The 26,602-nt window shown below is 38.0% G+C and overlaps 1 protein-coding gene across 1 annotated transcript; it reads right to left on the bottom strand.

Annotated features, from left to right (window-relative positions):
- Positions 1-10,754: 10,754 nt before the first annotated feature.
- LOC135689618 (uncharacterized) lies at positions 10,755-25,190 on the bottom strand. The gene is made up of 5 exons (XM_089116230.1): positions 25,079-25,190; positions 14,181-14,510; positions 13,399-13,806; positions 12,338-12,452; positions 10,755-11,521 (listed from the first exon to the last, which is right to left on the bottom strand). The coding sequence occupies exons 2-5, from the start codon at positions 14,503-14,505 to the stop codon at positions 11,077-11,079; spliced, it is 1,293 nt and encodes a 430-aa protein (XP_088972356.1). The 5' UTR covers positions 14,506-14,510; positions 25,079-25,190; the 3' UTR covers positions 10,755-11,076.
- Positions 25,191-26,602: the final 1,412 nt, after the last annotated feature.

The following is a 26,602-nucleotide window of genomic DNA, read 5'->3' as shown; positions in this document are numbered from 1 at the left end:
AGCAATCAATGCTCACTTTACAGAAAAATCGACCGTGGTAAGATTCGCAAAGATGCATGGAAGCAAGTGAATGTGTATTACAATGAAACTTTAAGTTAAGGTCTCTCCTATTTGCAGGAACTTTCTAACAAGTGACAAATAATTCCAGTCCTAACTCCTTTCGACAGGCATTCTCCTTTTTTCACAGATCGCAACACAAATTCGAAAGAAACACAACAAAGGATCTTCTGAAACAAACTTGCCAATGGAAACACAACACAACTATGCCTTTGTGGCGATGGGTATGACGGGCGTTGCCCTGAATGCCCTGGAAATGATCATGATTTTGAAAGGAGGACAATACCGAGTGCCATTTCAAATGTCGGTGCTGAGTCTGTCAGTGGCTGATTTGCTCGCTTGTCTGTCAGTTGCCTTCTGCTCTGCTTTGGTACTGATATTGAATCTACCTTACCCATATCCTGAAATGTTGATTAATGCTTACATGCGCACAATCATCTTCAGCTCAATATCAAGTCAACTGCATGTAATATTCATAACAATTCAGCGACTGATGGCGGTCCTGCTCCCATTCAGCTGCAAACGTATCTTGACGCCAGTTCGTTGTTCTTTGTTATTGGCGTTGATCTGGTTTATATCATCAGCCGTTACTGGTCTAACTAAAGATAGTTACTATATAATTGCATTTATATTAGTCACTGGCGTTGTGATTGCTTTTTCGTATGCTTTCATAGTGTATCGCATCCGAAATCGTCCCGTTGTTGTCACTCGAGATTCAAGCGCGGGTTCAGATGTTACTCTATATTCAGGAATGCTGATCCTCCTTTTTGTTGTTTGCTTTTTTCCATATGTTATCTTGTACATAATTTACGGTAGAGAAAAGGGACACAATGGTCCATGGATAGCAGTATATTATTTATATTGGCTTAATACGGTTACAAACCCGATTGTATATTTCCTGTTCAAGTTCATTAAAGGTGGTGCTAAGTGTCTTAAGAGCAATAGAACCACAAATTGTATACAAAGTGCTTGTTGACATCAAAACATCGTCAAATTATGCTTGGATGTGATGGCTTCTAGAATAACGATACAATAATTGCCAAAAGTACTTGGAACACCAAGCAATTTGTGTTGTGCTTTTATATTTTTTCAATTCTTTTCACGGGTACTCCTATTTTCGCACCACCTACCACCCTAAACAATGTTGAAAATTTAGAAAAATATCATATAAGTCGCAGAAAAAAACTTTTTTCCTAATCCCCTACGTTGTTTTGTAGTAAACCAACATTGTTCAAAAGGGGGAAGGGTAATGGTTGATTTTCACCTTGGAAACTGACGTTAGTGTACCAAGACTTTTGACAAGCATTGTACATTTAATTATAGCATATGAATTCCTTAAAGGGTCGCTTGGCAAGTGCACGGCCCTGCCCCATATGCATATATACAAAGCATCCTAATTGCTGCTTGCTGTAATAGAATTATTTATTTTTTGATTTTATCATTGCTTAAATAACGTTGATTGAGAGAGATGAATTATATATTTCTACGTTGATTGAGAGAGATTTTCCTGTTAAATATTTGATAAGTTGTAACGTATTTAGCATGGATGCATTTAAGGGCTTTAGGCAAACAACAGTAACGGACGCAGATATGACTCTTGCAGGACACAGCACCAGCATCATCATGGATGTTTCCTCTTAAAGACGAAAGTAGCGCTCCCTTTTACATTGAATGCTAAAATTTCAACTGATTTCAGTTGGTCGTTTCTAAAACTTGTTGAAACTTTCTCCGTTGAAATTTCATGCTTTGGCCATCAATGAACCAAAGTCGTCAGATTCATGTTAGCATTATGTCTTCAAAAAATTTCAAAATAATGTATAAAGTTCACATATACATCAATAAATTCACAACCTTCAGAAAATGTCTTCGAGTCGTTATTTTACCTTTCATGTAGATAAATTAATATTTGTAAATTTGATTTCCTGTTCAATGTCACTTGAACTATTCACTGGCTTTACTAACATAACATTTGATAAACCTGAAATATAATCATTTTCTGTTTTTATTTCTAAATACAATTCACCTTGAGTGACAGTAACATCTTAAATTTCAAAGATATTTTTTACCATTGGTAAACCAGGTCGTCAGCTAACACGTTTTAGTCAAGCATCATGAAGAGGTTGTTCTGACTTGTGAAATCAACTCTAATTGAATACTATCAACCGTAAGATACTGTCATTCAGTTTTATCAAAGTTTTGGATTAGAAAACGATTATGTAAATACAATGCACATGATATGATATAGCAGAGTAATATAGCTAATTTCTTGCAGAGTATTACTTTTTCCTGAAAAAGCTGTAATAATCTTAATAATTATCAAACTCCACATCCGATGTCAGACCTTTTTTGTAATAGCTCTTCATTATTTCCACATCAATATTTTAACACAAATTGACTTTCCGTTAGTAAAGTGACCTCTGTAGATTGATATCTAAACATTGATTAACTATGTAGTGTAACCTCACCACTATCAAGCAATGGAATTTTAAATGGTTCAAAGTATCATTGATGGTTTACTTTCAGCAAATGAAAAGAGCCGGAACCATGACATAAATGTTGTTTTTGATTATGAGCCTTCATCAGTTTTGGCCAAAACCTTTCTACAAACAAGGTCGGTAGGTTGAGGGGTTTTGCACCACTCCTGGAGAGCAGTTCACTATATACACTTGAGCGCTCGTGATATAAAAAATCTCATTTTCTCGAATTGAGCAACACATCCATTCAACATGCTCAACATAAGCAACATTCTCTCATTATGATTAAAGAGAACAACATATTCACTTATCTTTAGAAAACATGAACAAAACATTCCCTCAAACTTGTTTTATTATTAAGCTATCCTTTATTATCTTTGAGTATAGGGCTACACCCAATAGGTTGAATATATGTAGAAAATGAATATCATATCTAAATAATAAGATCTTTAAACAAGGGAAACACTCAGCCTTTCCAAAAAACCAAGATAAGTTGTATCAATGTACAAGAGACTCGATGAGCATCAACATCAACGTCTTGCACATACCGTAAATCCTCGAATAAGCCACCGGAGGCTTATTTGCAAAAATGAATTTTTGGGTGGGGACTTATTCGAGAGGGGGGGGCTTATTCGAGAGAGGGGCTTATTCGAGGGGGGCTTGTTCGAGGGGGGCTTATTCGAGGGCAGGACTTATTCGAGGGGGGGCTTATTCGAGGGGGGGCTTGTTCGAGGGGGGCTTATTTTAAAGTCTAGTATTTTTTCTAAAGGTCCACATAAAAACGACATTATTTTTTTAACAAATCTAACAAAGAACTAACAAAGATTATAATTTTTTATCATCACAAAAGTCGCTTTTTTGCTTTTTGGTCTCCAGTCAAAGGAAGTAATACTGTAAAACTATTGTCCTGTGGGGGCTTTCTTGAAATAAGATATTATTCTGCAATTATGCTTACCTCGAATAAGCGCCCATGGGGTTTTATGCGAGTGGGGGGCTTGTTTGCAAAAATGATTTTTTAGGTGGGGGCTTATTTGAGGGGGGGCTTATTCGAGCGTGGGGGCTTATTTGAGGATTTACGGTATTATATTTTTCATCTAATTTGGGGATTATCCTCAATTTTTTTATCACCAAACCCCTTCAACGGTAGGATACGCTTTGAACGAAATTTTTCCTGTTGACCTACTCTGAAAATATAATCCAAAGCAAAAATGTCAAAATTATCTCTCAGCCAGGCAATAAAAAGCTTGTACGCTTACAGCAAATTCAAAGTTTTGATTTTCTAAGAGAAAAAACCATAAAAGGGGGTAAAATGTCCTTATGGAATTTTCACAGACCGTTTGAAGTCCAATCGCAATTAATACTATTCTTGAAATTAATCAAAGGTCGAAATATATCTATGCACATTGCCAAAATCATTTTTAAAAAGAATATCATTCTTTTCTTTATCATCAAACAAAAATAAAGTGTATCCCTAATAGCGATTATAACTGTAAAGTTTTCTCATAACTGCATGACAAATCTTGTAAGATATACAGGAACTTTGGATGGTGGCAGATGAACGGCACCGTGATAAAACGTTTATTTTTTGTGGATAGTGGTAAAAACGTGCAAAACGGGCCTAAATCTAGCTGCGAGACACGTTTGTTGTCGAATTCTTGAGCTCTGATTGGTCAATATGGTATAGAGAATTTGAATGTAATCAGAACTCTTAGCCAATCAAAAATTTGGAACCAATGCTCATGAAGAAATAAATTAGCAGCCCAATGGTAGTCTTTTGGCTTAAGCACCCAGTTGTCATCTCAAGAGCGAGCTACAGGACCATTTTTGCTCGCTAAATCGAACTAGAAATAATTCCTGCACTAATGTACGCCATTGAAAACTAGAAACCTTATATCATTCAAAAAATGAGCAGCAAAAATATTGATTCCTTTGCAAAACTAAGCCTTTGGGGTCTTAATTTAAAAAATTTAAAATTTAAAAAATTAAAAAAAGCATCTAAACATTGGGAATACTTTGCTTGGAAAACAAATCTAGCTCCTTCTCGGTAACGTGCTAAAGTCACCATTCACCTGGTATAAATCTAGAAAGAATACCATTAATAATTTATCAGCAAATCTTTGATGTAAGACTAATGCAAAGGGAACCGCTTGCAACTTTATCTTGCTGTATCAAGGCAGCGAATCAATTGCATAGTAAGGAGAACTATTACCGACACAACAAAGCCTAAAACCTATAAATAACGCTATAATTCGAATTCGTTTTGTTTAAAATTGCAAAAATTGAAATTGCCAAGCATTAACACCCCCATTAAACAAAACTTGTTCAATGCTGAGTACTTAAACAAAACTTGTTTAGTACTGTTTACTTTATAGCAAGGAAAATTTGGAAGAAGAAACGGCTACTCAACGGCGAAAAACGTGGCCCGAGCGGCTTAAGCCATAAAAATTTAATGGAAATTAAGCCTTACCATTATACCTATTAATGTTAGGAAAACAAAAAACGGTATTGCTAAAGAGCCATAAACAATTGCTACCAAAGAAATTTGTCTGCGAAATGATAGTGGAACTGTAGGCAGAAGTAGCTGTAATTACATTATGAGCGAAAATATCCACGGAGAAAGCCGGAGCACGAGGTAAAATTTTCCACGAAGAAATTTTCTTCCAACGAACCTTGGACGCTCGAATTCGTACCTATATTGGGTGAAATTGCCAAGCAACAAACACCAAAGCATTTTCTAGAAAAGCGTGTAAACATACCTGGCGGGTCACCATTTGATTCATCTGATAGCTAGCTCTCACTCAGTCGTCACGAACAAAATAAACATCAAATTGCGTTATGCCAAAAACTTGAATACCCTTAGATTAACCAAGGAAATTAAAACGCGACCATCAAAACACCTTCTTACCCTAGTTTAACAAATCAGATCCTCATGAGGCCAAACGACTGCCCCACATTGCACATAAACAAGTAGAGCGGATACAAAATACACGAGAAAGTGTGGCACAAGAGACCATAAGAAATTGCGAACAATAACAAACTCAAGCGAGTAAGTTAAAGCTCAACAGCCCATCGTGAAATTAAGTGTCAGATAACATTGAAATGAAATATAAACGTAGAAAAGATTATAGGAGACTCGAGTCCCGGTTCACATTAATCCGGATTCATTTTATATGAATACACGCCATTTTTGGCATCTACGAACCATTAGGAAAATCCTATATTACACCACTCAGAGTTGGTCTCAGAAAACTTAACTGTCACAAATTCAAACACAATTTTACGGATAAAATTATCCCTATGTGACGAACAATTGATGGCATTGAGGATACTGAGCACTTTTTGTTGCACTGCCCCTCTTCTGACGAGGAACTAAATGATCTTCTCGCTGGAGTATTTGCACTACTGCGACCATTTGGATTTACCGATCCTTCAAGCAATGTTTTAATTGAGCCATTACTGTATGGTGATAAAGACTCACCCAAAGACATGAATAGAAATATATTACAGTTAAAGTTGCAGTTTATCCATAAAACTGGTCGACTTGCTCAAGATCGTCCCTACCTTGCCAATGCCACCATCTTATATTTTATACTGTTAAAGTACACATGTATGTAGTTAAATGTATGTTTAAGTTTCACGAAACCTTTCTCTTCTTTCATATGTTTGATGGCCTCGGGGTGGACTTAGTACTTTGCTCTCCAGGGTATCGTCCTTAGTAGTGTTGTAGAGTAATTTTCTTTATGTAAAGTATTTTGTGATATGTATTTGAAAATTGTTTGTTGGATTATATATATAAAAAACGTCATAAAAGAAAGGCGTTTATTTATTTAAATAAAAACGCTTGAATCCCATTCGTTTTATCTCGTTTTTCCGCAGAGACAAATCACTCCGCTTTGAATGTAGGATGGAACCATACCGGACCACGTTTGAGCTCATGAATCCAGAACCGTTCTTCACCGGATTCCTTGTATAGAAAATGCAGTTTCGTTTAAAGAAACACTGGGCAACCTCTTTTAATGCCTACAAAGCTATACCAACATACCAACTTAAGAATCGATCTACCGACAAGGTATTCGCACAGCTGCAAACTGTTGAAGACTCAAACACAAAATCAATTCGATTTTTCAAGAGAGATGGAACATTGTTAAGATACCCCTATCTCTGTATAAAAAAATGCAATTCTTAAAATTATTAATCACTTTGAATCAATTATGAAAAAAGGATGCCTTTAAGATTTGAACAAAACTGCCGCTCGTATAATTATTTAATTTGATCACGCGAAAAATCGATTTTTCATATATACGCCAAACGCTCGTTAATTTTATGATTGATTTCAATTAAGAAAAGAATTGAACTTCCATTGATTACGCGGAACTGCCTTTATGTTGACGATTTAATTCAATCAAGAGAAAAACCTTCAATTTTTTCCACTTAAGCAGATTTCTTTTGCTTTAATGATTTGATTGATAGAAGAAAAAAATTTTTTCTAAGTACCTAAAACTTTCATTTTTTTAATACGTCATCAGCAGTATCAAAGGAGCGCAGATTACCACCGACAGAGAAGCCAGCAAATCAGCCACTGATAAACTGAGCACCGACATTTGAAACGGCACCCGGGGCTACCTTCCATTTAAAATAAAGATTATTTCCAGGGCATTTAAGGCAAGGAAAGATATGCCTAGATTTCTGTTTTGTTTAGGAGACGAGCCAGCCTTTGTTCAAAGGTTCGTTTGCATTCAAAATATTGCATCATATGCACACGAGCAGTTAAAATCCACGACGTTATTTTCAAATCGCTTAATCAAAAGAAGAAGAAATTTTAGAGGAAAATGGGTTTTAGATAAAAATGAAAATGGAATACCATCATTAAATGTTGCAAAGCACTATGAGAAGGAACTTTCTTCTGCAAAACTTCGGCCTAATGCCCAAGTGAATAGAACGATACCCCTGAAAAATGGGAATTTAGACTCGTATCCCAAACACCATTCTCAAAATTTTGTCAGAAGAACTTTAGAAACAGAATGCACGGAGTCAGTTAACTCAATTTGAAAATATCCGAGCATTACTTGTTCGGTCATTGATTCTTGAAAACTGGTATGGTCACATGCGAGTAAACCCCATGCCATTTTTCGAAGAAATTAACTTTCTCTCATTTGATTGTGCTTTAGAGATTTCGTAATTGCAAACGATTCAGACTAATAAGTCTTGATTGCTGCCAATTCAAAGTACCTTGCTATTTATTCCTTCTAACTGGTTGATAGAATTGACTTCTTGCTGAGTCTATTCATCACTGTAGCTTCTCGAAGCCAGTCATCTTTGTTGTCAAATTTCTAAAAGTCTCGTTTCTTGCTCCTAACAGCTTAAAAGCAACATATCAATTCAATTCACTAGGAGTTCTTTCCTCGAACAGCAGAGCTGCCTGTAATGCATTTGTATGGAAACAGCTAGGTTCGCTCGCCATCTTTTTGGCCCAAGCTTAATGCGATATGTTACATCATGGAGAATGTATACCCATCGCACATGCTTGTCGTAAAGTTCTAAAGGAATGAATCGACAGTGTGGCCTAATGCAAAAGAAGGCACATCTGTCTACTTTGTACATGGACTCAATATGATCTTAAAGACAGTGCTGGCAATGTAGTGATTGAGCTGCTACTTGTTGAATCTATTCAGTCTGCTATTAACTAGAAAGTCAGAGCATAAAAGCAATTTTGTTTACACATCACGTTTTTTACTTGATAGGTTACTGTTAAAATTCCTTCGAGTCATAGTTTCCTTCAGGATGCAGCTGTTGAAGCTACCATTAAAATAAAAGCGACAAGCTCCAAGTTTCAGTTAGCAGGTTAGCAGGTGGAACGAGGTTTCCAGAACATCAGCAGCGACTTAGTCTGATTGCTGTAGGTTCCAAAGCCGGTACATCTTCTTTACTTGTAGGCATTGACACAAATAGCGAACAGCTTTTGGTGCAGGTAGCAAATGGATCTTTACTACAAAACAGTCTTCCCAACAATTGGTGGTGTTGGTGTCATTGCAAACACACTTCTTATCGCTGCCCTCTACAAAGAACGCAAGCTAAAACGGCCATTCCAGATGACGATTTTAAGTCTTACTGTAGCTGATTTGTTGAACTGCATCTGGCTTACAGTTGCCGGTGCAACATTTCCTCCAGTGACACATAAAATGTTTCCAGTTTATCACCAAATATTCTCGAGTTTGATCGCCTTCTCACTCATAACATCATTGCTCCATTTGATGTTTGTCTCCTTGCAGCGTTTGGTTGCAGTGCTGTTACCTTTCAGAAGTAAACACCTCATCACCTCACAGCGCTGTGCTATTGTAGTTGCTCTAATCTGGCTTACCACTGCAATCGTTGTAGCGTTGTTCTATGTGGTGAGTTTGAAGGAAACAATGTTCATTCTTGTTCCAGTTTTGACATTTATTTGTGCTCTATTGCTTATTTTATCTTACAGTTTTATCTGCTATCGGGTATGGCTGAGAAAACGACTTGCATCGACAGCCAGTTCGTCCCAATCAGAGTACATTCTTCTTTATTCCATACTGGTTACTGTCTTATTCATCATTTGCACTTTCCCCGCTAATGTTACCATAATGTACTATAGAAAATTGCATGATAACTTGAAATACGTCGCATTTTTACAATGGCTGAATCCAGTGATGGACCCTTCGATTTACTTTTTATCCAAGAAGATAAGGCGAAGAAAGACGAAACAAGTTGAACACAAAAATCAAAGTGAAGAAAAACCAACACCCCAAGGCCAGAACACAAGTGAAACTACATCTTTTTAAAAGTGTTTCAGTGCTCAGCTTTCGATTTTTTAAATTTTGTAACATAGCTTTCTCCCCACTTTTGACAAATGCTATCTTCAGCGGCTAGATGTTGTCAAGTGGATCCCTTTCGGAAAGGCAATCAATCAGCAATTACGTCTTTCAAGAGAAGGTTTGCGGTTTCAGCTATTTCGTCCGGGAGATGTTGATTCCCCTTGACAGGCACATTAACTTTCAGAATGACATTTACTAGGTTTGTGGATGTGAGGCTTCTGCGCTATCATTTGGTTCTTGTGACAGCTAAGTTAAAACCGAAATATAGAAAAGAGTAGCTGTTATGACAATTTTGTATCAGGTTTACAATTACTTGACTTTATAAGGTTAAAGATTGCTTTTCTTACACCAATAATTTGCAACAATAATCTTTGAGTTACAATTTGGCCTGTACCACTGAAAAGTTGGAATAAAATTCTAGAAGAATCCGAATAAATCGCTAGTATAAATCTATCATAGGATAACTTAGCATACTTGGCTCCTTTACGTGTTAATCGCCTGTTAACTTGTGTTGGTCCCTTTAACGACATTCATAAAATCACAAATACATCGCAAAAATGTTAAAATTAAAATTAATTCGAATCGTTAACTCGACGGATAACTCGAACTTTAACTAAATTTGACTGGTTTCAAATTCCCATTCGATTCTCCAACCTTACTCAAGTCAAAAGTTGTATCCCGGATAAGTCAGACATACCAGCACAAGGTAATTAGAGATATGTGCTTCAAAAATCCCAAGTTATGACGAATTTACTGTCCATGGCAGATAATGTACACCATGAATTTAGTAACAATAACCAGCCGGAGGTTTTTACCCATTTGTTCCAAACAACTACATAGATATTAACCTCGACAGGACAGTAACAAACTGATTCTCTCCTCATGGCCACAACAAATATCAAAAAAGTCCTATGACTAACAAAGGTATAACCGTTTGAAAAAGATACCTGATGAAATTCGATGGTTCCATTCTAGTCAAAACTAATACAAATCATTATTTAAAGAACTTCATTCCTTTACTCTTATCCTGCCAAATTCAATATCTCTTATCTGCTGTGTCCACTGTTTTTCTTCTATTTCTTTTTACTATGCATTCTTAATTTATACAATCGTTCATGTATGTATTGTAAAATTCTACTTTCTACAATTTAGAAATGTCCCGGCCAGATAACCACCCGGTTGGTATTTCTCAATGTACTAGTAAAGTTGGTCATTGTATTTCTTCCCTGTTCGTATATCAACCTAGAATTGTAATGTTATGCTATAATCGTAAGAATGTAAGAATGTAAGAATGCTATAATCAGTCTTTGTCCTAACTTCAGTCTGATTTTTTATCATGATCCCCTCTGTAAGAACTAGAAAACTCTCTACAAAAACGGCAATGTACTTGCTACGGCCTCTATAATGATAACAATCGGATAATTCAAATTCATAAAAATCAAAAACGTTTACAACGAGTTCAAGAGCATGCTTCATCCTCTAAAAGCACTATACAATTCTTTTAGTAGAGAAATCACTACAATCTTTAGAATTAGCAAAATTATACTCCTAAAATTATATATGATATCTAGCTCAACATAAAGATTATACCCCCAAAAATTTAGAATCAAACTACAATTATCTATCTATAATCCAAAATCGATCGATCAAAAGGTGATCTCCCTCCCCTTTATCCGTACAAAATGCTAGTAACCCCTTTAAAACAACTAGCCTTTTATTATATTATGCTCTGGACCAAAGGGAAAATTGGTGATATTCTCTGCCCCATCCTCCTTCATAACCAATATATCATGCTCTCTGTAACCCCCAGCTCCAGGCATTCCTTCCGGTATTGTCACCATTGGCTCCATAGAAATGACCATATTTGGCTCTATTACAGTGTCAATATCTTCACGCAATTCCAGGCCAGCCTCTCTTCCATAGTAGTGACACAAAACTCCGAATGAATGACCGTATCCAAAGGTTCTGTACTGCAGCAGGTTCTCCTCCTCATACATTTCGTTAAGCTCCTTCGCAATCTCTGCACATGAAGCACCTGGCTTGAGTAGTTCCCGTCCTCGTTTCAACACCCTGCAATTTGCCTCCCACACTTTTAAATGCGCATCTGATGCATGATCAAAGAAGAGCGTTCTTTCCAGTGCAGTGTAATACCTGTTTACAAAAATCAAGATTACACTCGATTTATCCACTTAATTCTCTAATTAAAAAAGCTTCTGCTACTGTAGCCGACTGAATAAACTTAGGTATTTTGAGATAAACAATTACTCGAGTCATTCGCCTTGCATCCAGTCAAAAAACATAATCCATTGGGCAAGATCTTATTTAATCTTATAATCTGTAGTTGCATAAAGGGCGATGACTCAGACCCTTTAAACACTAGCATTACTTCGTCCCTAAACAAAACTTTTACCGTGAAGAAGCATCCCATTGCAAAATTCAGTATAATAATGATTTTCCCAAAATAAATTTCATTGAAATATTTTGGTTATTGCTTCGTTCAAAAGGCAGAAAATATAGAATTCTCCAAAAGATGCAAGTCTAAATCTAAACAATTTCGAGTTTACCGAGAATTTCCTTCTAAGCCCAAACATACAGCAAAGAAATATGTGGCTACAGAAAGCATGCCACGGAAGGCATTGAATCAGGGAACTAGTTTCAGTCTCTACTGAACGAAAAACATCGCGAAAATTGCAGGGCTGCTGAAAAAATCGCGTAACCGTGTGCCACTGAAAATACGAATGGATAAGGCTGCAAAGCCGCAAATCGTGTCACAAAATAAAAGTCGTGTCAAATTTCACGTCGGTTACCCTGTTTACCTAGGTAACAAAATTGAAAAGGGACTTACCCTTAACATATCTAAGAACCTGTTTTTTGTTGGTGTGCTCAGAAACAAACCCAAATGCTGGTTATATTATAGTTATCTTAACAAAGAAACAAAAAGTAAATATATTGCTGATTTTGACCTACCCAGCTATCATAGGGAAGCAATTTATGCTGATGATATCACCTTTCTGGAGTCTTCTACTTGTCACTGGGTTGTGGGCACCATCTGTGTTTATTCCTGACTGAAACCAAGTCCATGCTTAAAATAAAACATATTCTCCATTATGTCAAGTGCATTCAAAGATACCATTTTCCGATGCTTCGATGAGCAGTCTTTCATGTTTAATTATTTTAAGTAGGGTTGTCCCTCAGCAATAGCTGGTTTTCAAAGGGTCCTCGCATTAAAGCTTCAACTAAAATATATATATATATATAATGAAAAAGAGTGACAAAACCTTAGGCATTGCAAAATTGCCTGATGGTCACGTTAAGCGTGAAACTCGGAGAGGCAATTTAGAACCGTCCTGTTCTATACCCCGAAAGTGTGTACAGCTCTGCTTATACCTCATCCAGCAGTTATTGACAGACCGCTAAACGGCAAATTAAAATACTTAAAATTTATGTAAAACTTGCGATGTCAGAAAATATGATATCAGAATCCACCCTCTCTTTTGAAAACCAAACAATGTGAGTGGGTATTCCAAAGTTTTGCAACTTTATAATAACAAACATCTCTGGTTGCTAATTTACATTTGCTTAGATAGGCCAAGGTTGATATTGCATTACAAAGGCTGTCAGATGAGCATTAAAAATTTCTGATGAAGAGATATTATGGAATCAGCTCAATGAAGGACTTCATTGGATTGACAAGAGACAAGTTCAGTCATGGCCGTCAATTAGAAGTCAGTTTTGGGCAAGCTGCTACTATTAATAATCCTAGTAGCAGGGATTTGAATTGAACTGTATAATTTCAGTACAGCACAGCCCCAGACAGAATTAACTGTGCTTGTGTGGAGAGCTTGCAAAATATCTTTTGATGGAAAAGATTGTTCCGTGAAAATTTCTACCCTGGAGACCTTGTAAAAACTTCCCTGATTTGTTCCTTCCAATCCAAAGAGAATTCAGTTTGCAAAACGACAATTTTGCCTTTTTAACTATGCAGTTACAATATTCAACAAACTATATTTATTTTCTGTGCCACTTACTATCCATTAATTCAGCATGAGGGTATGTCGCTGCGATGTCTCTGATCATCGCTTGAGTTGATGCCATTGCAACCTCGTATTCGGGTTTGTTCTCAGACATTGCTTCTCGGCAAGCATAACCGCCAATATTTGCGATCCGGGCACCGTTCTTGATCAACTCAATTTCTTCGGCCGATTTTATCATCCTATTTTTCATGGTTGAAAAGCCAACGTCGACTATTTCAGCCTTTGGTAATGCGTTTTTCATTTTAGCAAAATTATCTACGCTAATATGATCCAGCTCCAAACCAATCTTGGAACGGTTTCCAACAAGCTTTTGGACGCCATAGTAGAAACTATCACGTTGCCAGTCAGTGAAAGTCACTGCTTCACCAAAGGAGCGCCTCCATGGCTGCCCATAATCGATATCTGCACGAAAGTGATGATGATACAGTTCAAGCCGTTTATTCAAGCATTTTAAGAGCAAGTAAAATGTCTTTGAATCATGAAAAATGCCAAACTATGAAAAATCGCAAAGAGGAACAACTTTTTTCTAGTTCCGTCCTGGCACTTCTTCGCCATAGAAAGTAACATCCGCACGCAGGCTAGCTTTTGCCTAACTTTGAGGAATTGAATCATCAGTGCAGGTTGATTTTTATGTAGTAAGTAAGGAATACTGCAACGCGGCGAGAATAAACAACAACAAACACACGAAGATCAGTTATCGCTAATATTCCGTCCCAGCATACGGGGCTTCACACAAAGTTGCATATCAAAAGTACAGTCAAAATCAAGAAACTTACTAGCAGCTATAACTGTGTGATCCTCTTCTGTAATGACCAAACCATAAGGTCTGCCAAATGCACAGTACAGAAAGTCACTGTAGTAGTTCACGTTCTGATAGGAAGTAAAAACACAGGCCTCTAATTTCTGCTCTTTCATCATAGCTCTCAATTTATCTACCCTGTTTTGCATTTCCTCCCTCGAAAAAGTCCCCACAACTTTTTCACCTTGCCTGCAGTCAACCAATCTTTCGCGAGCTTTTTCCACGGCAGCAGCGCTCGACCCCGCCCGAAGAAACGGCTGGAAGCCGCTCTTTCTAAGATGTCTGCTGATACCGGCGAACATTTTCTCTAAAATGTGTACAAAGGAATAGTTTTATAAAAAACAAAACGAATGGCAAACAAGCAACGGCAGAATTTTTATTTTTTCATTTCATAGATCTTTATACATTAATCAAACCCTCCAGCAAATTAAACGTAAATATACCAGGTACCCAGGGTAAATATATTACAGATACTCACAGTGAATAAATTTTCATAAGAATGAAAATATATGTGTATCCCTATAATTCTAGCCGCTCCTGTTCTTCCAGTGAGCTATGTTTGAGAGCCTTTGTTATCGTTTCTTACTTAACAAAGATTGTATCTATAGTTTTAAATAACCGAAATTCAGAATCCAAGAGAAGATCTTTGTAGACCTGCTTGAGTATCACGTGACCAATAAAAGCGAAATAAATTTTCCTTGACAGTAACTTGAACACGACTATATTCACACAAAAAATAGAGCACGTACTCATATTCTCTGAAAACTGACGAAATTGTAAACATAAGACTTTAATCAATGATTGCCACAATTTAGGCAATTAACGTAAGAATTACCGAGAACATTAAAACATACAACAATGAAAGCATGCTGCAGAACAAATGCAATTTGAATAAAATAGTCAATTAGACCATCAAATTTTACGTTAAACTGTTAATTATTTAAAATAGCTAGTTTAGCACACGAAAAAGGGAAAACGAGTGTCCAGTGGCTGATCCAGTTATAATTTCAAACCCTTGAAATCAGTAGCGGCGTCACGGGGGGGGGGGGGGGGACGGCGGGACACTTCCCCTCAGTTCTCAACACGATCAATTTTGTAATTTTGAGAGGGGTAATATTTGGCAATGTACTATTTGTGATGTACTGCCTTTACGTAACCAAAAGTTTGTCATGGACGTTCCCTTCAGGTAAAATTGGCGTTCCTTGTTTGTAAAAGGACGTTTTCTAGTGTTAGAAGGGACGTGGCCTAAAAAATGTTGTTTTGTCTCCCCCACTCCCCCAGAACGTAGTGCAGGCTTGTCCAACGCGTGGCCCGCGGGCCACATTGTGGCTCCTGATGTTGTCTAATGTGGCCCGTGCTTGGTTCAAAGTTGAGAAAGAACTGCATTGTATTTATTCAGGTTGTAAGAGAGAAATTGATTCATATTATTTATGAGATTATTATTTCATATTATTTACGCGCTATCTTGTCTAAAATACCCTCTATTTTGTGCCCAAACCATGAACACGCCGCGCTTTTTTTGAAAGTTCAAGATTGGTACAAGCCATGTTTCTAAAAAGCGAGGAAGAGTGAGAGTAAACTTTGTAAACGCAATTTCAAATTATCGCGGACAACCGATTTTTCCGTAGCTCAGCAAAATGACTTTTTTAGGTGTTTGATTTTTTTTGAAAAAATAGCAGCGCGGGCGGAAAAAGATATTGCTAGGCATAATATTCTTGCAATTGCATAATATAACATTCATCTTATGATAAGCTGAAAGGCCAGTTATATGTTCATAAATTAGAAGTTTCTAGTCAACAATCTCTAAGGAAATCAGATTTTTTCATTTCATTTCCTGGAATGGGACGATATGAAACGGGACGACAATGCAGCGATAAACATATAAATGGCCCCCCAGTTACTGCGTTATTCTGAAAGTGGTCCTTCTTGAAATAAGGTTGGACAACCCTGACGTAGCGGATTGCTTGAGATTTAAGAAGCTGAAACGCAACATGTTATCTCGTATTTATTCTGCCAACGAATGTAATTATAACAAGTAATTGAGTTAAATGATAAGAATTTTTCGGGACTCTGAACTGGTGGATATTAAGTGCTGATAAGAAATTTCCATCTATCTGCTACAAGTCGAATAAACGAGTTCTGAGATAAAATGCTTAACTATGTTATAGATAATTTTCAATGAGAATGTTTTATCTTTCATGAGACTAGATACTCTTAAAAATCTTCGGTATTCAGCTTGATTCTGAAGTCGTAAAAGCAAACAAAATGTTATCCTTAACCCACTTCGCCTATAACTCACATTAAGTGGATAGGTTACTTTCAGTAACTGGTATAAAACCGGTCTCAAAGACTGAAATCGTTTGAAAACTTCTCATTCTGTAAATTTGAAAGCCTGAAAACATCACAAAAGATAGAAAGTTTTTTGGCAGGCTGAATCTTCTTCGTCTAAGGTATTGATGCTTATATTTCTCATCAATATCACATTTTCGTATTTGTCTAAAGCAGAGAAAGAGCAGAGAATCTTTGGTTCCAGGGGGTCGATATATGCAAAATTAAATTAAACTGGAATATACAATTAAAATTATTTAAGATGCAAACTCAGAAACTTGCAGTTCTCATGCAAAGGACAACGACTAAGCATAGGTTGAATTCTAATTGATTTGACTTACTTCAAGGATATGCCTCACGTAGATTTCTGCGCCTCTTCTGGCCCGTGGGCCTGTTGTCTACCTACTCTAAGGTTGCAACCCTCAATTTATACGGGATTCTATTTCGACCACTAACAGACTTAAGCTAGATAGGGCACAAAGTGGACGTTACTTAACAAGGAGTTTTTCTTCATCTTCTAACACCAACTGTGTCTTCATGACATCGTGCGCCTGTCTAGCGGCATTTCTTCTTGGTCTTGTATGAGTTCTATCATCAGAGGCAAAACCCTCCTCAGGGGTAATCGCATCTTCTTGTGCATTGATCTCCATTGGATACAACAGTTGAACTGGTCGTTCAATCACCATCGCCCTTCCATTAGTCATCGTCTGTAGTTCTGCTCCTTGCGTTTTTCCACCAAACCATTTGATTGTTCTCGTGATCTTTCCAAGCCTCAACATATTCTTAGGCTGTATGTTGTTCTTAATCAGTACGATGTCTCCTTCAGCAAACTTGTTCTACTTTCCCTCCATTTTGTGGTATTTGTTGTGAAGGAGCAGCACGCGGTTAATCCTTCACTCGCTCCTAGACCTCGAAGTTGCATTAGCCAGTTGTTCGCGCCACGTTGTAATGACAAAGTGTTCACGTTGGATCATGTTTATTGTTAATAGTTTATTATGTTTCTGTTGATGTTATGAAATGTTCAAAAACCCAAATTATGTCTTCTTCAAAATGTTCTAACCTAAATCTCTAAAACATATGGCACTCAACGAGGGGCAGGGCACGATAAGAAGACGATGAAATACGCGTGAGAAAATGTCGAACGAAGAAACAAGACAGTTAAGGAAGTTGGTTGCTCTTCGTGGAGGGAATCGAACTGTCGTAACAAAGCTTGACACGCAAGGAAATGAAATTATTGATGAACTACGAACAACTGAATTCAACGCTGACTTTGTTTTCAAACTGCAATCGATCGGAACAACGCTTTACAAAAAGAAGCTACTTTTGGAAGAGCTTAATAAAGAGATTATTGATAAATGCTCTATAGAAGAAATAGAGAAAGAAATCGTCGAGTCAGCCGAATGGGACTCTCGATTGAACGAAATTATCGAAAAGATTAAATATTTTACGAATGGAAGATTAACTCAACCCAGTGCAAATGGAGCTGGGAGGGAAGAAGCTCCAACCCCACTACGAGCACACGGCTCAATCAATCAGGATTTACCCCTACGATCAAATGAAAATACGTTTCACGTTTGAAATCGAAGTGGAGCCTCGACGGCCTCAACGGAGGAATGCGTCCGGCAAAATTAAACTTGCCACGAAACAATGGAGACATTACACGATTCACATCCTTCTGGCAAAGCTTTGAAAGTGCCATACACTGCAACGATACAATTTCATCAATAAACAAGTTAAACTACTTGGTTAATTTGTTGGAAGGTCCAGCGCACCGGGCTATTGCTGGTCTTGAACTAACCGAGGCGAACTATGTTAGTGAAATTGAAACATTGAATCACCGCTTCGCAGGGCCTCTTTTAACATTGCAACTAGTGGGGTTTCTGCCCCAGTAGGCCCTTCATCTGGCCCAGTAGTGAAGCAAAAAAATCTAATTTTGCCCCAGTAGTTAGGGGCCCTTTTCACATTATGTACCATGATTTGTTTTGTTGTTTTCATTTCCATTGTTCTTTCAACTTTGTGCAAGGGTCTGCGACTGGGACAAGTTTCTCCCGTCTCTTCTCTCGAAGCTTTGACTGCCCTCAAGAGCCTCAGTTTCGCCTTTTGATCTCGATTACCAGGAATTGGTCAATTCAATTCAATCTGCGAGCCTGGTACACATGCCACTCAAGCACGTGCTTTTAATATTTTTATTTTCGATCTACCTATCTCAAATGACCTATATCTAATCTCGTAATTTCAAAATGAAGAAAAAAGAGAAGAGTGAACACCAAAAGCGATTCGAAAGCAAGAAAAGAGCTTTGAAGGAATGTGCCTCAGCTGTGGGTCAGAAGTCGATTTTCTCAATGTTTGGAAAGAAGGATAGCGACACTGTTGAGGTTGAAAATACAGCAGAAGTACTAGAGGAAGGCCTACTACATGATGAATCCTCGCCACATCCCAGCAAAGTGGCAAAGAGTGACACTACAAATGTTACAACTGAAAATGCAAAACAACAAGATGAATTTGGAACTCACTGGTACAAAGGAAAGAAATTAGACTTAAACTGGCTTATTATGTCTGAGAGCTGTCTTGAAGTTAGATATGAAAGAAAAGACAAAAGGCAAAGGCCTATCATGAAATGCCTTGTTTGTAACCAGCTTGAAATGCATGTTAAAAGGTTCACCGTCAATGGTCGAATACCTGTGGCTCAAGGAATTCGTGTTGATGGTAAGGACAGGCTTCGTTTGATAGTTGACCATTTATGTTCTGCTGCCCATGAAGAGGCATTACGACTCAAAAAGCTTGATGATGCTTGGAAGGATATGTCAGATGCCCATCCCTGGGTACGAATAGTGAAGAAATGTAAAGCTGAGACCTTACAATTGCTTCTAAAACTTGCAGTTGATGTATACAATGACTGCAGAGTAGAAACTGTCAGTGCATGGAGCTGGGCATCAAGATCTTTGTCTGGTGATCATAGCAACAATTTGTTGCACATATTTAGAGATAATGGATGGGATGCTGATTTTGTTCCTTACAATCAACCAGGCTCTGCCTACCATTACAGAGACCCTATGACATATGCTGAAATGAGAAAAATTATCAGTGAACATGAAATGAAAAAAGTAGCAGATTTGTTAAAAGAATGTGTCTGCTATTCAGTACAAATTGATGGCAGTTCAGACAAACAACAAGTGGATTCCAAATTCATCACTGCAAGATTTCTCCCACAAAATGAAGTTTCTGTGAAAACTGTATTTCTGGGTATTTCAAGTAGTGACCTTGGGGGTGCAGATGGTTTGCTTGATGCATTTACCACTTGTTTAAAGAGTGTGGGAGTTGATACAGAGAAACTTGTTGGAATAACTACAGACGGTGAAAATGCCAACACTGGTAAGAATGGTGGACTCTGGAAACTTCTAAAGGATTACACTGGAAAAGAATTGCTCACTGCATGGTGCATATGCCATCGCTCTGATTTGGCTTTGGAGTCTGTACAGTCTGAAGTTCCTGAATTGTCATTGTGGATGACCAATGTACTTGCTGTTTCCAAATTTTTCAGACAATCACCTCGCAGAGTAAAGTACCTTCACAAGGAAGATCCCAAATGTCTGACATTTCCTAAGCACTTTGAAGTGCGATTTGCTGAGCACACTTTGAATGTGCTGAAGGCAGTGCTAAATAATCTTGAAGCAGCAAAGCAAGTGTGGACAAAGATGTGTTCTGGTGAAATTCACGCTGAAAAAATTGAAAAAAGAATGGCTCAAGGCTTTTTAGATAAATGGAAACATGATGGTCAAAAGTTTTGGTTAACAACTTTGATGTTTGATTTGCGCAAAATATTTAAGAATCTCCAGAAAATTTTTCAAAAGTCACACCTAATTTTGTTGGATATTATAACTGCAAGAGATGCTGCAGTTGAGAATCTCAAAGTAATGAATGAAATACCAATACCAGGAGAGAGGAGAAATGTCGTGGAAACTTTGAAGAAGTTTCTTCTCCAACTTATTCAATACAGAAAAGAAACATAATGAACAAATATGTGACAACAACACACAGGAATGACATGGCAGTGAGAACAGAGATTGTCCAATCAGCAATAAATTTTTTAGATGAGAGAATGAACCTTGAAAATGATGGAACTTTAAAAAATTTGATGAAAATTTTAGATGCCAAATCATCTACAGAGCTCATCACAGCAAGCAGAGATTTAGCCAGTCAACTATTTGGCCCAGAAAAGATTGAAGATTTTGTCTCTGACACATGTATATCATGGAGGAAGATAGTTGCCATTGAAGATCCTGCTATTGAAGACAATGGCACATTTTACGCATTGAAATTAAGAAAAATGGTGCAAGCAAGCTGTGGTCTTTTGAAAACATTTCTAGCATCGTTTTTAACCTTAACCCCACATAGCATGGGGACTGAAAGAACAGTCTCTCATTACAACAATATCAAGACCTCAAACAGAGCTTCACTTAGCCAACAGTCAATAAACAGCATTATGCACATCTCCTTAAATGGTAAAGGAACAGCCTTTTATGATCCAAGAAATGCAGTTGCTGAATTTTTGAAGCAAAAAGAGAGGCGTGACAGACAGCCTGACCAAGAAATATATCAGACTAGAAGTTTTATTAAAAAGTTTTTTCAAAAAGACAATGGTTGTTTATAATTGCTATTAGTAACTTTTTCAAAAGTGTGGACCTCAATTTGAACACTTAAAATGGTTTTGCATGTTAAAATTTCTGTTATGTCATATACATTTTATTCAAAGTTATTATAACAATGGCGCTATTTTTTCTGTGTACTGGCTTGGGCCCCAAACTAAGATTTTCCCCATTAGTTGGTTTTGCTTAAAAGAGGCTCTGCCGCTTCGGCAATAAGCAGCGATGTAAGCAGCATCTGACTTCGAACACAAAATTTACGCTTCATTTGATCAAAGCTCAAATTTTTCAGCGCAGTTGAAAGTTGATCAATCAAAACATCCCTTGATCAAGAGAGCTATAGAGCTTATCAATAACCAGCATACAATTGAGAATGGCCGACTGAAACGAGTACAATCACAATTACAAATTGAGAATGGAATTCTCACCAATCTGGCCGGCCGGTTGTCCCACCTTCACTGAGACAAACTGTTGTCCAAGAATACCACAATACAGCTCATTTTGGGGTCGACAAAATATACTGTTTATTGAAAGAAGCGTCTATTGGCCCAACATGTTCGACTACATCCGGTCCTTTACATTAGCATGTGAAGATTGTCAAAAAACAAAATGCGATACATCGCCCCCAAAAGCACCTCTCGTCAAAATGTTTATTCTGAAAGCACCTATGCAATTTGTATCACTAGACATGGCTTATCTTCCGAAAGACCACAGAGGCTATCAATACATGCTCCTAGTAGGAGATGTGTTTTCAAAGTACATTCAAGCCATCCCACTCAAAGATCAAACTGCACCAGCAATCGTTGATGCATTTTTGAAGCATTGTACACCATTCTATCTCCTTACTGGCCAAGGATCTAATGTAGACGGTCAACTTATGAGAGACATTTGCGATACCTTAGGAGTCGAGCAGCGTCGATCCTCTGCTTATCATAGCCCGGGTAATGGTTTCGCAAAGAGAAACATTCGCTCGGTAGCTTCCAAAGATATGCTTTGTGCAGTTTTATTACATCGTCGTCTTTATCAGTGGAAAAGGCGCTCGATCTTACCCGGATTTTGCGTTAAACGCTAGTACCAGCAAATCTACAAATTGCATTCCTTATACTGTTGCATTTGGAAGATCTGTGGTATTGCCACAAGATATTGTTTTCCATCATGTTATTGCCAACGAACACAATAATTTGACAACGGCTGAGTATCAGCGAGATGTGGTATCATCCTTGTCCGACGTTTTCGAACAAGTTATCCTTACAAATCCTTACAGACCAACAAACAGCGAATGCAACCATACTATAACAAGAACCTTCGATTCTACGACTATCGGGAAGGTCAGAGGGTCTGGCTAAAAACTAAGCATCACAAAACTGCCGAAAACCGCAAGCTAGCGGTCCATGGACCGTGCTCCAGAAGTTGCCGAATGGTGTCAACTTAAGGATTGAAAACGATGGACGGGAAATCAAAGTTGTACACCATGACAGACTATCACCGTTCGTCGATAACGAATTGCGAGGTGAAGAAACAGATCAGCTTCCAAACCATACAAGTCAGTCAACAAACCATTCTACAGATGGATTGGACGATACGGCTAGTGAACTATCTTCTGAAGATGATTCGTCTTATTCTGAAGATTCATTCAAGATTCAAGATGAATTCGTAGACGGAAATGGCTATATGATGCAGATTCAACAGATCCTGGCGATTATGCGGACGTCCAGTGACGAGAAAAGGACCATCGAAATTGCGCAAAAAGCGAGTTTTTTGACCAGAAAGAGAGGCTTGTTTTCCTTGCGTATGTAGACAAATTTGCCGTTTGGTATCTTTACATCGCGCGAAGCGATATCATAAAGCTCGCGTTTGGCGACATCTTAAATCTCCTTTAATGGCGCTAAACTGCGTATGTGCCTCTTCTATACGCTGCATTAAGTTATGAGCATTTCTTATCAGAAGGCCTAGTTGACGGAGTTGTTCGATTACAATTAAATTTGCCACAAATAGAGCATTTACGCAAAAAACCTTTTTTACACCTGCCATTAGACTGCTCGCAGAAAGGTCTAGAAAGTTTATTAAACTGTAGACAGATTTCACCTGAACGAGAAGTTACATCCCGTGGGGGGGGGTTACATCCCGTGGTTGGGGGGTTACAACTTTAAGAGCGAGAGGCAAAGACAACGCACTCAATACATTTTATGTGCTCTTCAATTGCACTAAAGACTAACTCTCTAATTAATTACAAACACTTATATATACGTTAATACGTGATGTGACATTGATTAATAGCTAACACGTGATATGACATGTGATTATATACACGTGTCCTATTACACCCATACCCCCTCCCCCCCCCCCCCTTAAGTGATGCCTTTGCTCGCAGTGCCCGTAAGTGCTCTGTCGCGTTTGTGTTGATGTTAAGAATTTATTTCGGCATTGGATTTGTTCCACATTTTTGCAGTCTTAAAGAGACTAACCTGATTAGAGACTGATTAGAAAAAAGGGGATACACATTAACAAATATAGCAGACGAACCTTTAAAGGTGATAAAAACTGGCGTCTTTGTAATTTTTCGTTAGTGCATGGTTTCCAGATACGTGCCATTTTTGGCGACCTGTGGCTTGTGATTGGAGATGAAGAGCGAGCCACCCGATGATCATTTTCTCCCGGCCCTTATCTAGAAACGGGCCGGCAGACGCTAGTTTATTAATAGCGTACTTTCAGACAAACAAAAGCGAGTTGATAACTACTATCAAGATAAAAAAAATGATTAGTTAATAATTATAATAAAATAATTAGAAAAGCTTACCGTTCCGGGTTAGATGAAAATCTAAATCAAAAGTATGCAAAACGACAGAAAACTAAGAAATGGTTCATACAACAATATGGGTGAAGAATGAGTAACCTATGACTAGGCCTAAACAATGCTGGGAAAATCCCGCACCTATAACATAAACAATGGAATGGGACGTTTCTAGCAACAGGCGTCTTTGGTGCAATAAACGATAAAAGCTCCTCATATGTAGTTGGCGACATTCGAAAGTAATTATTCCTGACAATGTAAGCGTAAGTCACTTACCAAAAGATGAAACTCCCCCTTCTGCAGACGTTCTGAATAAATTTTCCGAACCAAGTACCCATTTATTTGCTTTTTTGCTCGCTTTTTTTCAATAACAACAATCTTCGAACAGACGCCATTTTCTTTGGCATTATTCGCGGCGAATTCGCAAAAGAAATTCTGCCAGTGGAAATTAAACTTCGAATTCGCAGCGAATTCGCAGGAGAAAAATTCGTGGCGAAAAATTCGCTTCGCGCGAAAAATTCGTCTCGTGTAAATCAGGCTTAATAACGCTTGAGGGAGCCTTTTCTGTAATCTCTATTCTGTGGCTAGTAAAAATCTCTTCAATACCCTTAAACACGTTGGACGGGAGACCTATAATAACTTCACTTTTCGGATTAATTATTCATCATATAGTTATATGCAGTTTCTGCCTCATCATTGTATGCTTCGCGTGCGTGCAGACTCTATCGAAACATTGAATGGGGAGAAGCTTTTCGGTTAAGTCTGCAGGTTATGTTTGTTTCATCTTTGGCAAAACACTGCCTTAAAAAACAACCCAAAAGGAAACTTGCCATGATCCATTTTTAAAAAGTTTTTCCGGTACACATAATTGCAAGTTTCGAAAAATCTTTCTTGACGATGCAGCATGAATATTACTAGCACACAGCATGAGTCTGTCCCCAAAGCCTGTCTGATTACCCATCGTCTAGCGTCGCTTTATTGAACTTGCCAACAAAGAACAAGATGTCTAATCGAGGTTTGATGTTTGCAAAAGATTGAGCATACTAACAACAAAGAATTTTAGCATCTTTACGTTACAGTATCAAAATATAAACACAAGTCTGCAATACTCACAAGTTCTGCAACGTAAGGCCGCTTTATGATATCCTCCAGGCAGTTCCGAAATCTTTTGCCACAGAATAGGTACTCTGTGTGCGTGTCGCTGTGTATCTAAAGACGGGGGAATACCAAGTCAGACACTGCGGAACGTTGAGAAAAGTGGGGGGGGAGTCTAAAAAAGGGGGTAAAACCGAATAAAAGAGGCTTCACTCGTGGTAAAAAGTAGGGGGCTAAAGCTCCTCAACCCAATGCCCCCCCCCCCTGCTCCGCGGTGCCTGAAAGTACATTTCGCGACAAGCTTCTCACATTTTCGCAATGTACATTTCTTCTATGAATTTATTCCGCTTCGTTTCGAAACAATGAAATGGTTCATCAAAAGTAATCGACACATTCTTTAGACCACAAACAAAACGGAAGTTGGAAAGTTGGTCATGCACTTGGGCAAAAAAAACAGGGTATTCGGCACTAAAGCAAGGTACCCAATTCCGAGGGGCAAATCACTGCTTAAAATCACGTACGCTCTAAAGAATAATCACACTTTAATCACAAATTATTCACATTAATCACAAAAAATCACATTAATCGCATTAATATCATATTAATCACAAAAAACCACCAGTCACATTAAGCGCAAATATTTGAATCTTTGGTCACGTTTATTTGCGTATGTTATTGAAAAAAATTAAATGTCCCTTTCAAGGTTTTCCACACTTTAATGGACATGTTCAAAAATTTGACAACACACTCGAGAACATGAGCATAAATGAAGGCCTCGTTCTCACGCCGGGGTCGCTGAAACAACTAAAAGATGAAATATAATTTTGTTGCCGATTTTTAAGTACTTCCAAGCTTGGGTGTTGGGGCTATGCGGGACACCCGGTGGGCCCCTTTCGAATGAGTTTGTAAAACCCAGGACAAACAGACCTCTGTGAAAGAGATGCGTGGAATATGAACAGGGCCGCCGAGAGGGGGACAAGGAAGAGCAAACTGCCCCAAGGCCTCGAGGGTTAGGGGTCTCTTAAAGCCAGGAATTCCAATATAAGAACTGAATTTTAAGGAAACGCAACAAAGTATGCCTAAAAAGTTGTAAAAAGTTATAAATAATTGTAAAAGACATTCTGAGATGTATTTCAAGCTAATTTAAATGGCGTGGCCGGAAAGATTTTCTGATCGCCTCGCTCGCAGCCCTAAAAGTGCTCTGTCACGTTTGTGTTTGTATCGAATGTGCACTATGTGCACTGCAGCATTGGATTTGTTCCACATTTTTGGCAGTCTTAAAGAGACAATGGTTAGAGAAAAGAGGATACACCCCAACAAATGAAGCAAATGAACCTTTAAAGGTGATAAAAGCTAGCAATTTTTCGTAGGTGCATGGTTTCCTGGTACGTACCATTTTTGACGACCTGTGGTTTGTGATTGGAGATGTCATACAAATGAGCAGGCCTTCTTATGATCATTTTCTCCCGGCCCTTTTCTAGGGGCCCAACGTCCCTGTTTTATACTCATTCCCCGTTGATTGCTGATCTACGTAACAAAAAT

The sequence above is a fragment of the Rhopilema esculentum genome, chromosome 5 (assembly GCF_057945365.1).
Source record: "Rhopilema esculentum isolate cy_ngs chromosome 5, ASM5794536v1, whole genome shotgun sequence".
NCBI lineage: Eukaryota > Metazoa > Cnidaria > Scyphozoa > Rhizostomeae > Rhizostomatidae > Rhopilema > Rhopilema esculentum.
Note: the sequence above shows the minus strand (reverse complement) of the source record. Positions and strands in the feature narration are given on the sequence as shown.

Excerpts from the sequence above, each read along its gene's own strand:
- LOC135689618 (XM_089116230.1), bottom strand. The coding sequence starts at position 14,505 with ATGTTCGCCGGTATCAGCAGACATCTTAGAAAGAGCGGCTTCCAGCCG. Across the intron at positions 12,453-13,398 it reads TCATGCTGAATTAATGGATA|CATGGACTTGGTTTCAGTCA; the intron begins GTAAGTGGCACA and ends TTTTATTTTAAG. Across the intron at positions 11,522-12,337 it reads TGCTTCCCTATGATAGCTGG|GTATTACACTGCACTGGAAA; the intron begins GTAGGTCAAAAT and ends TTTTGTAAACAG.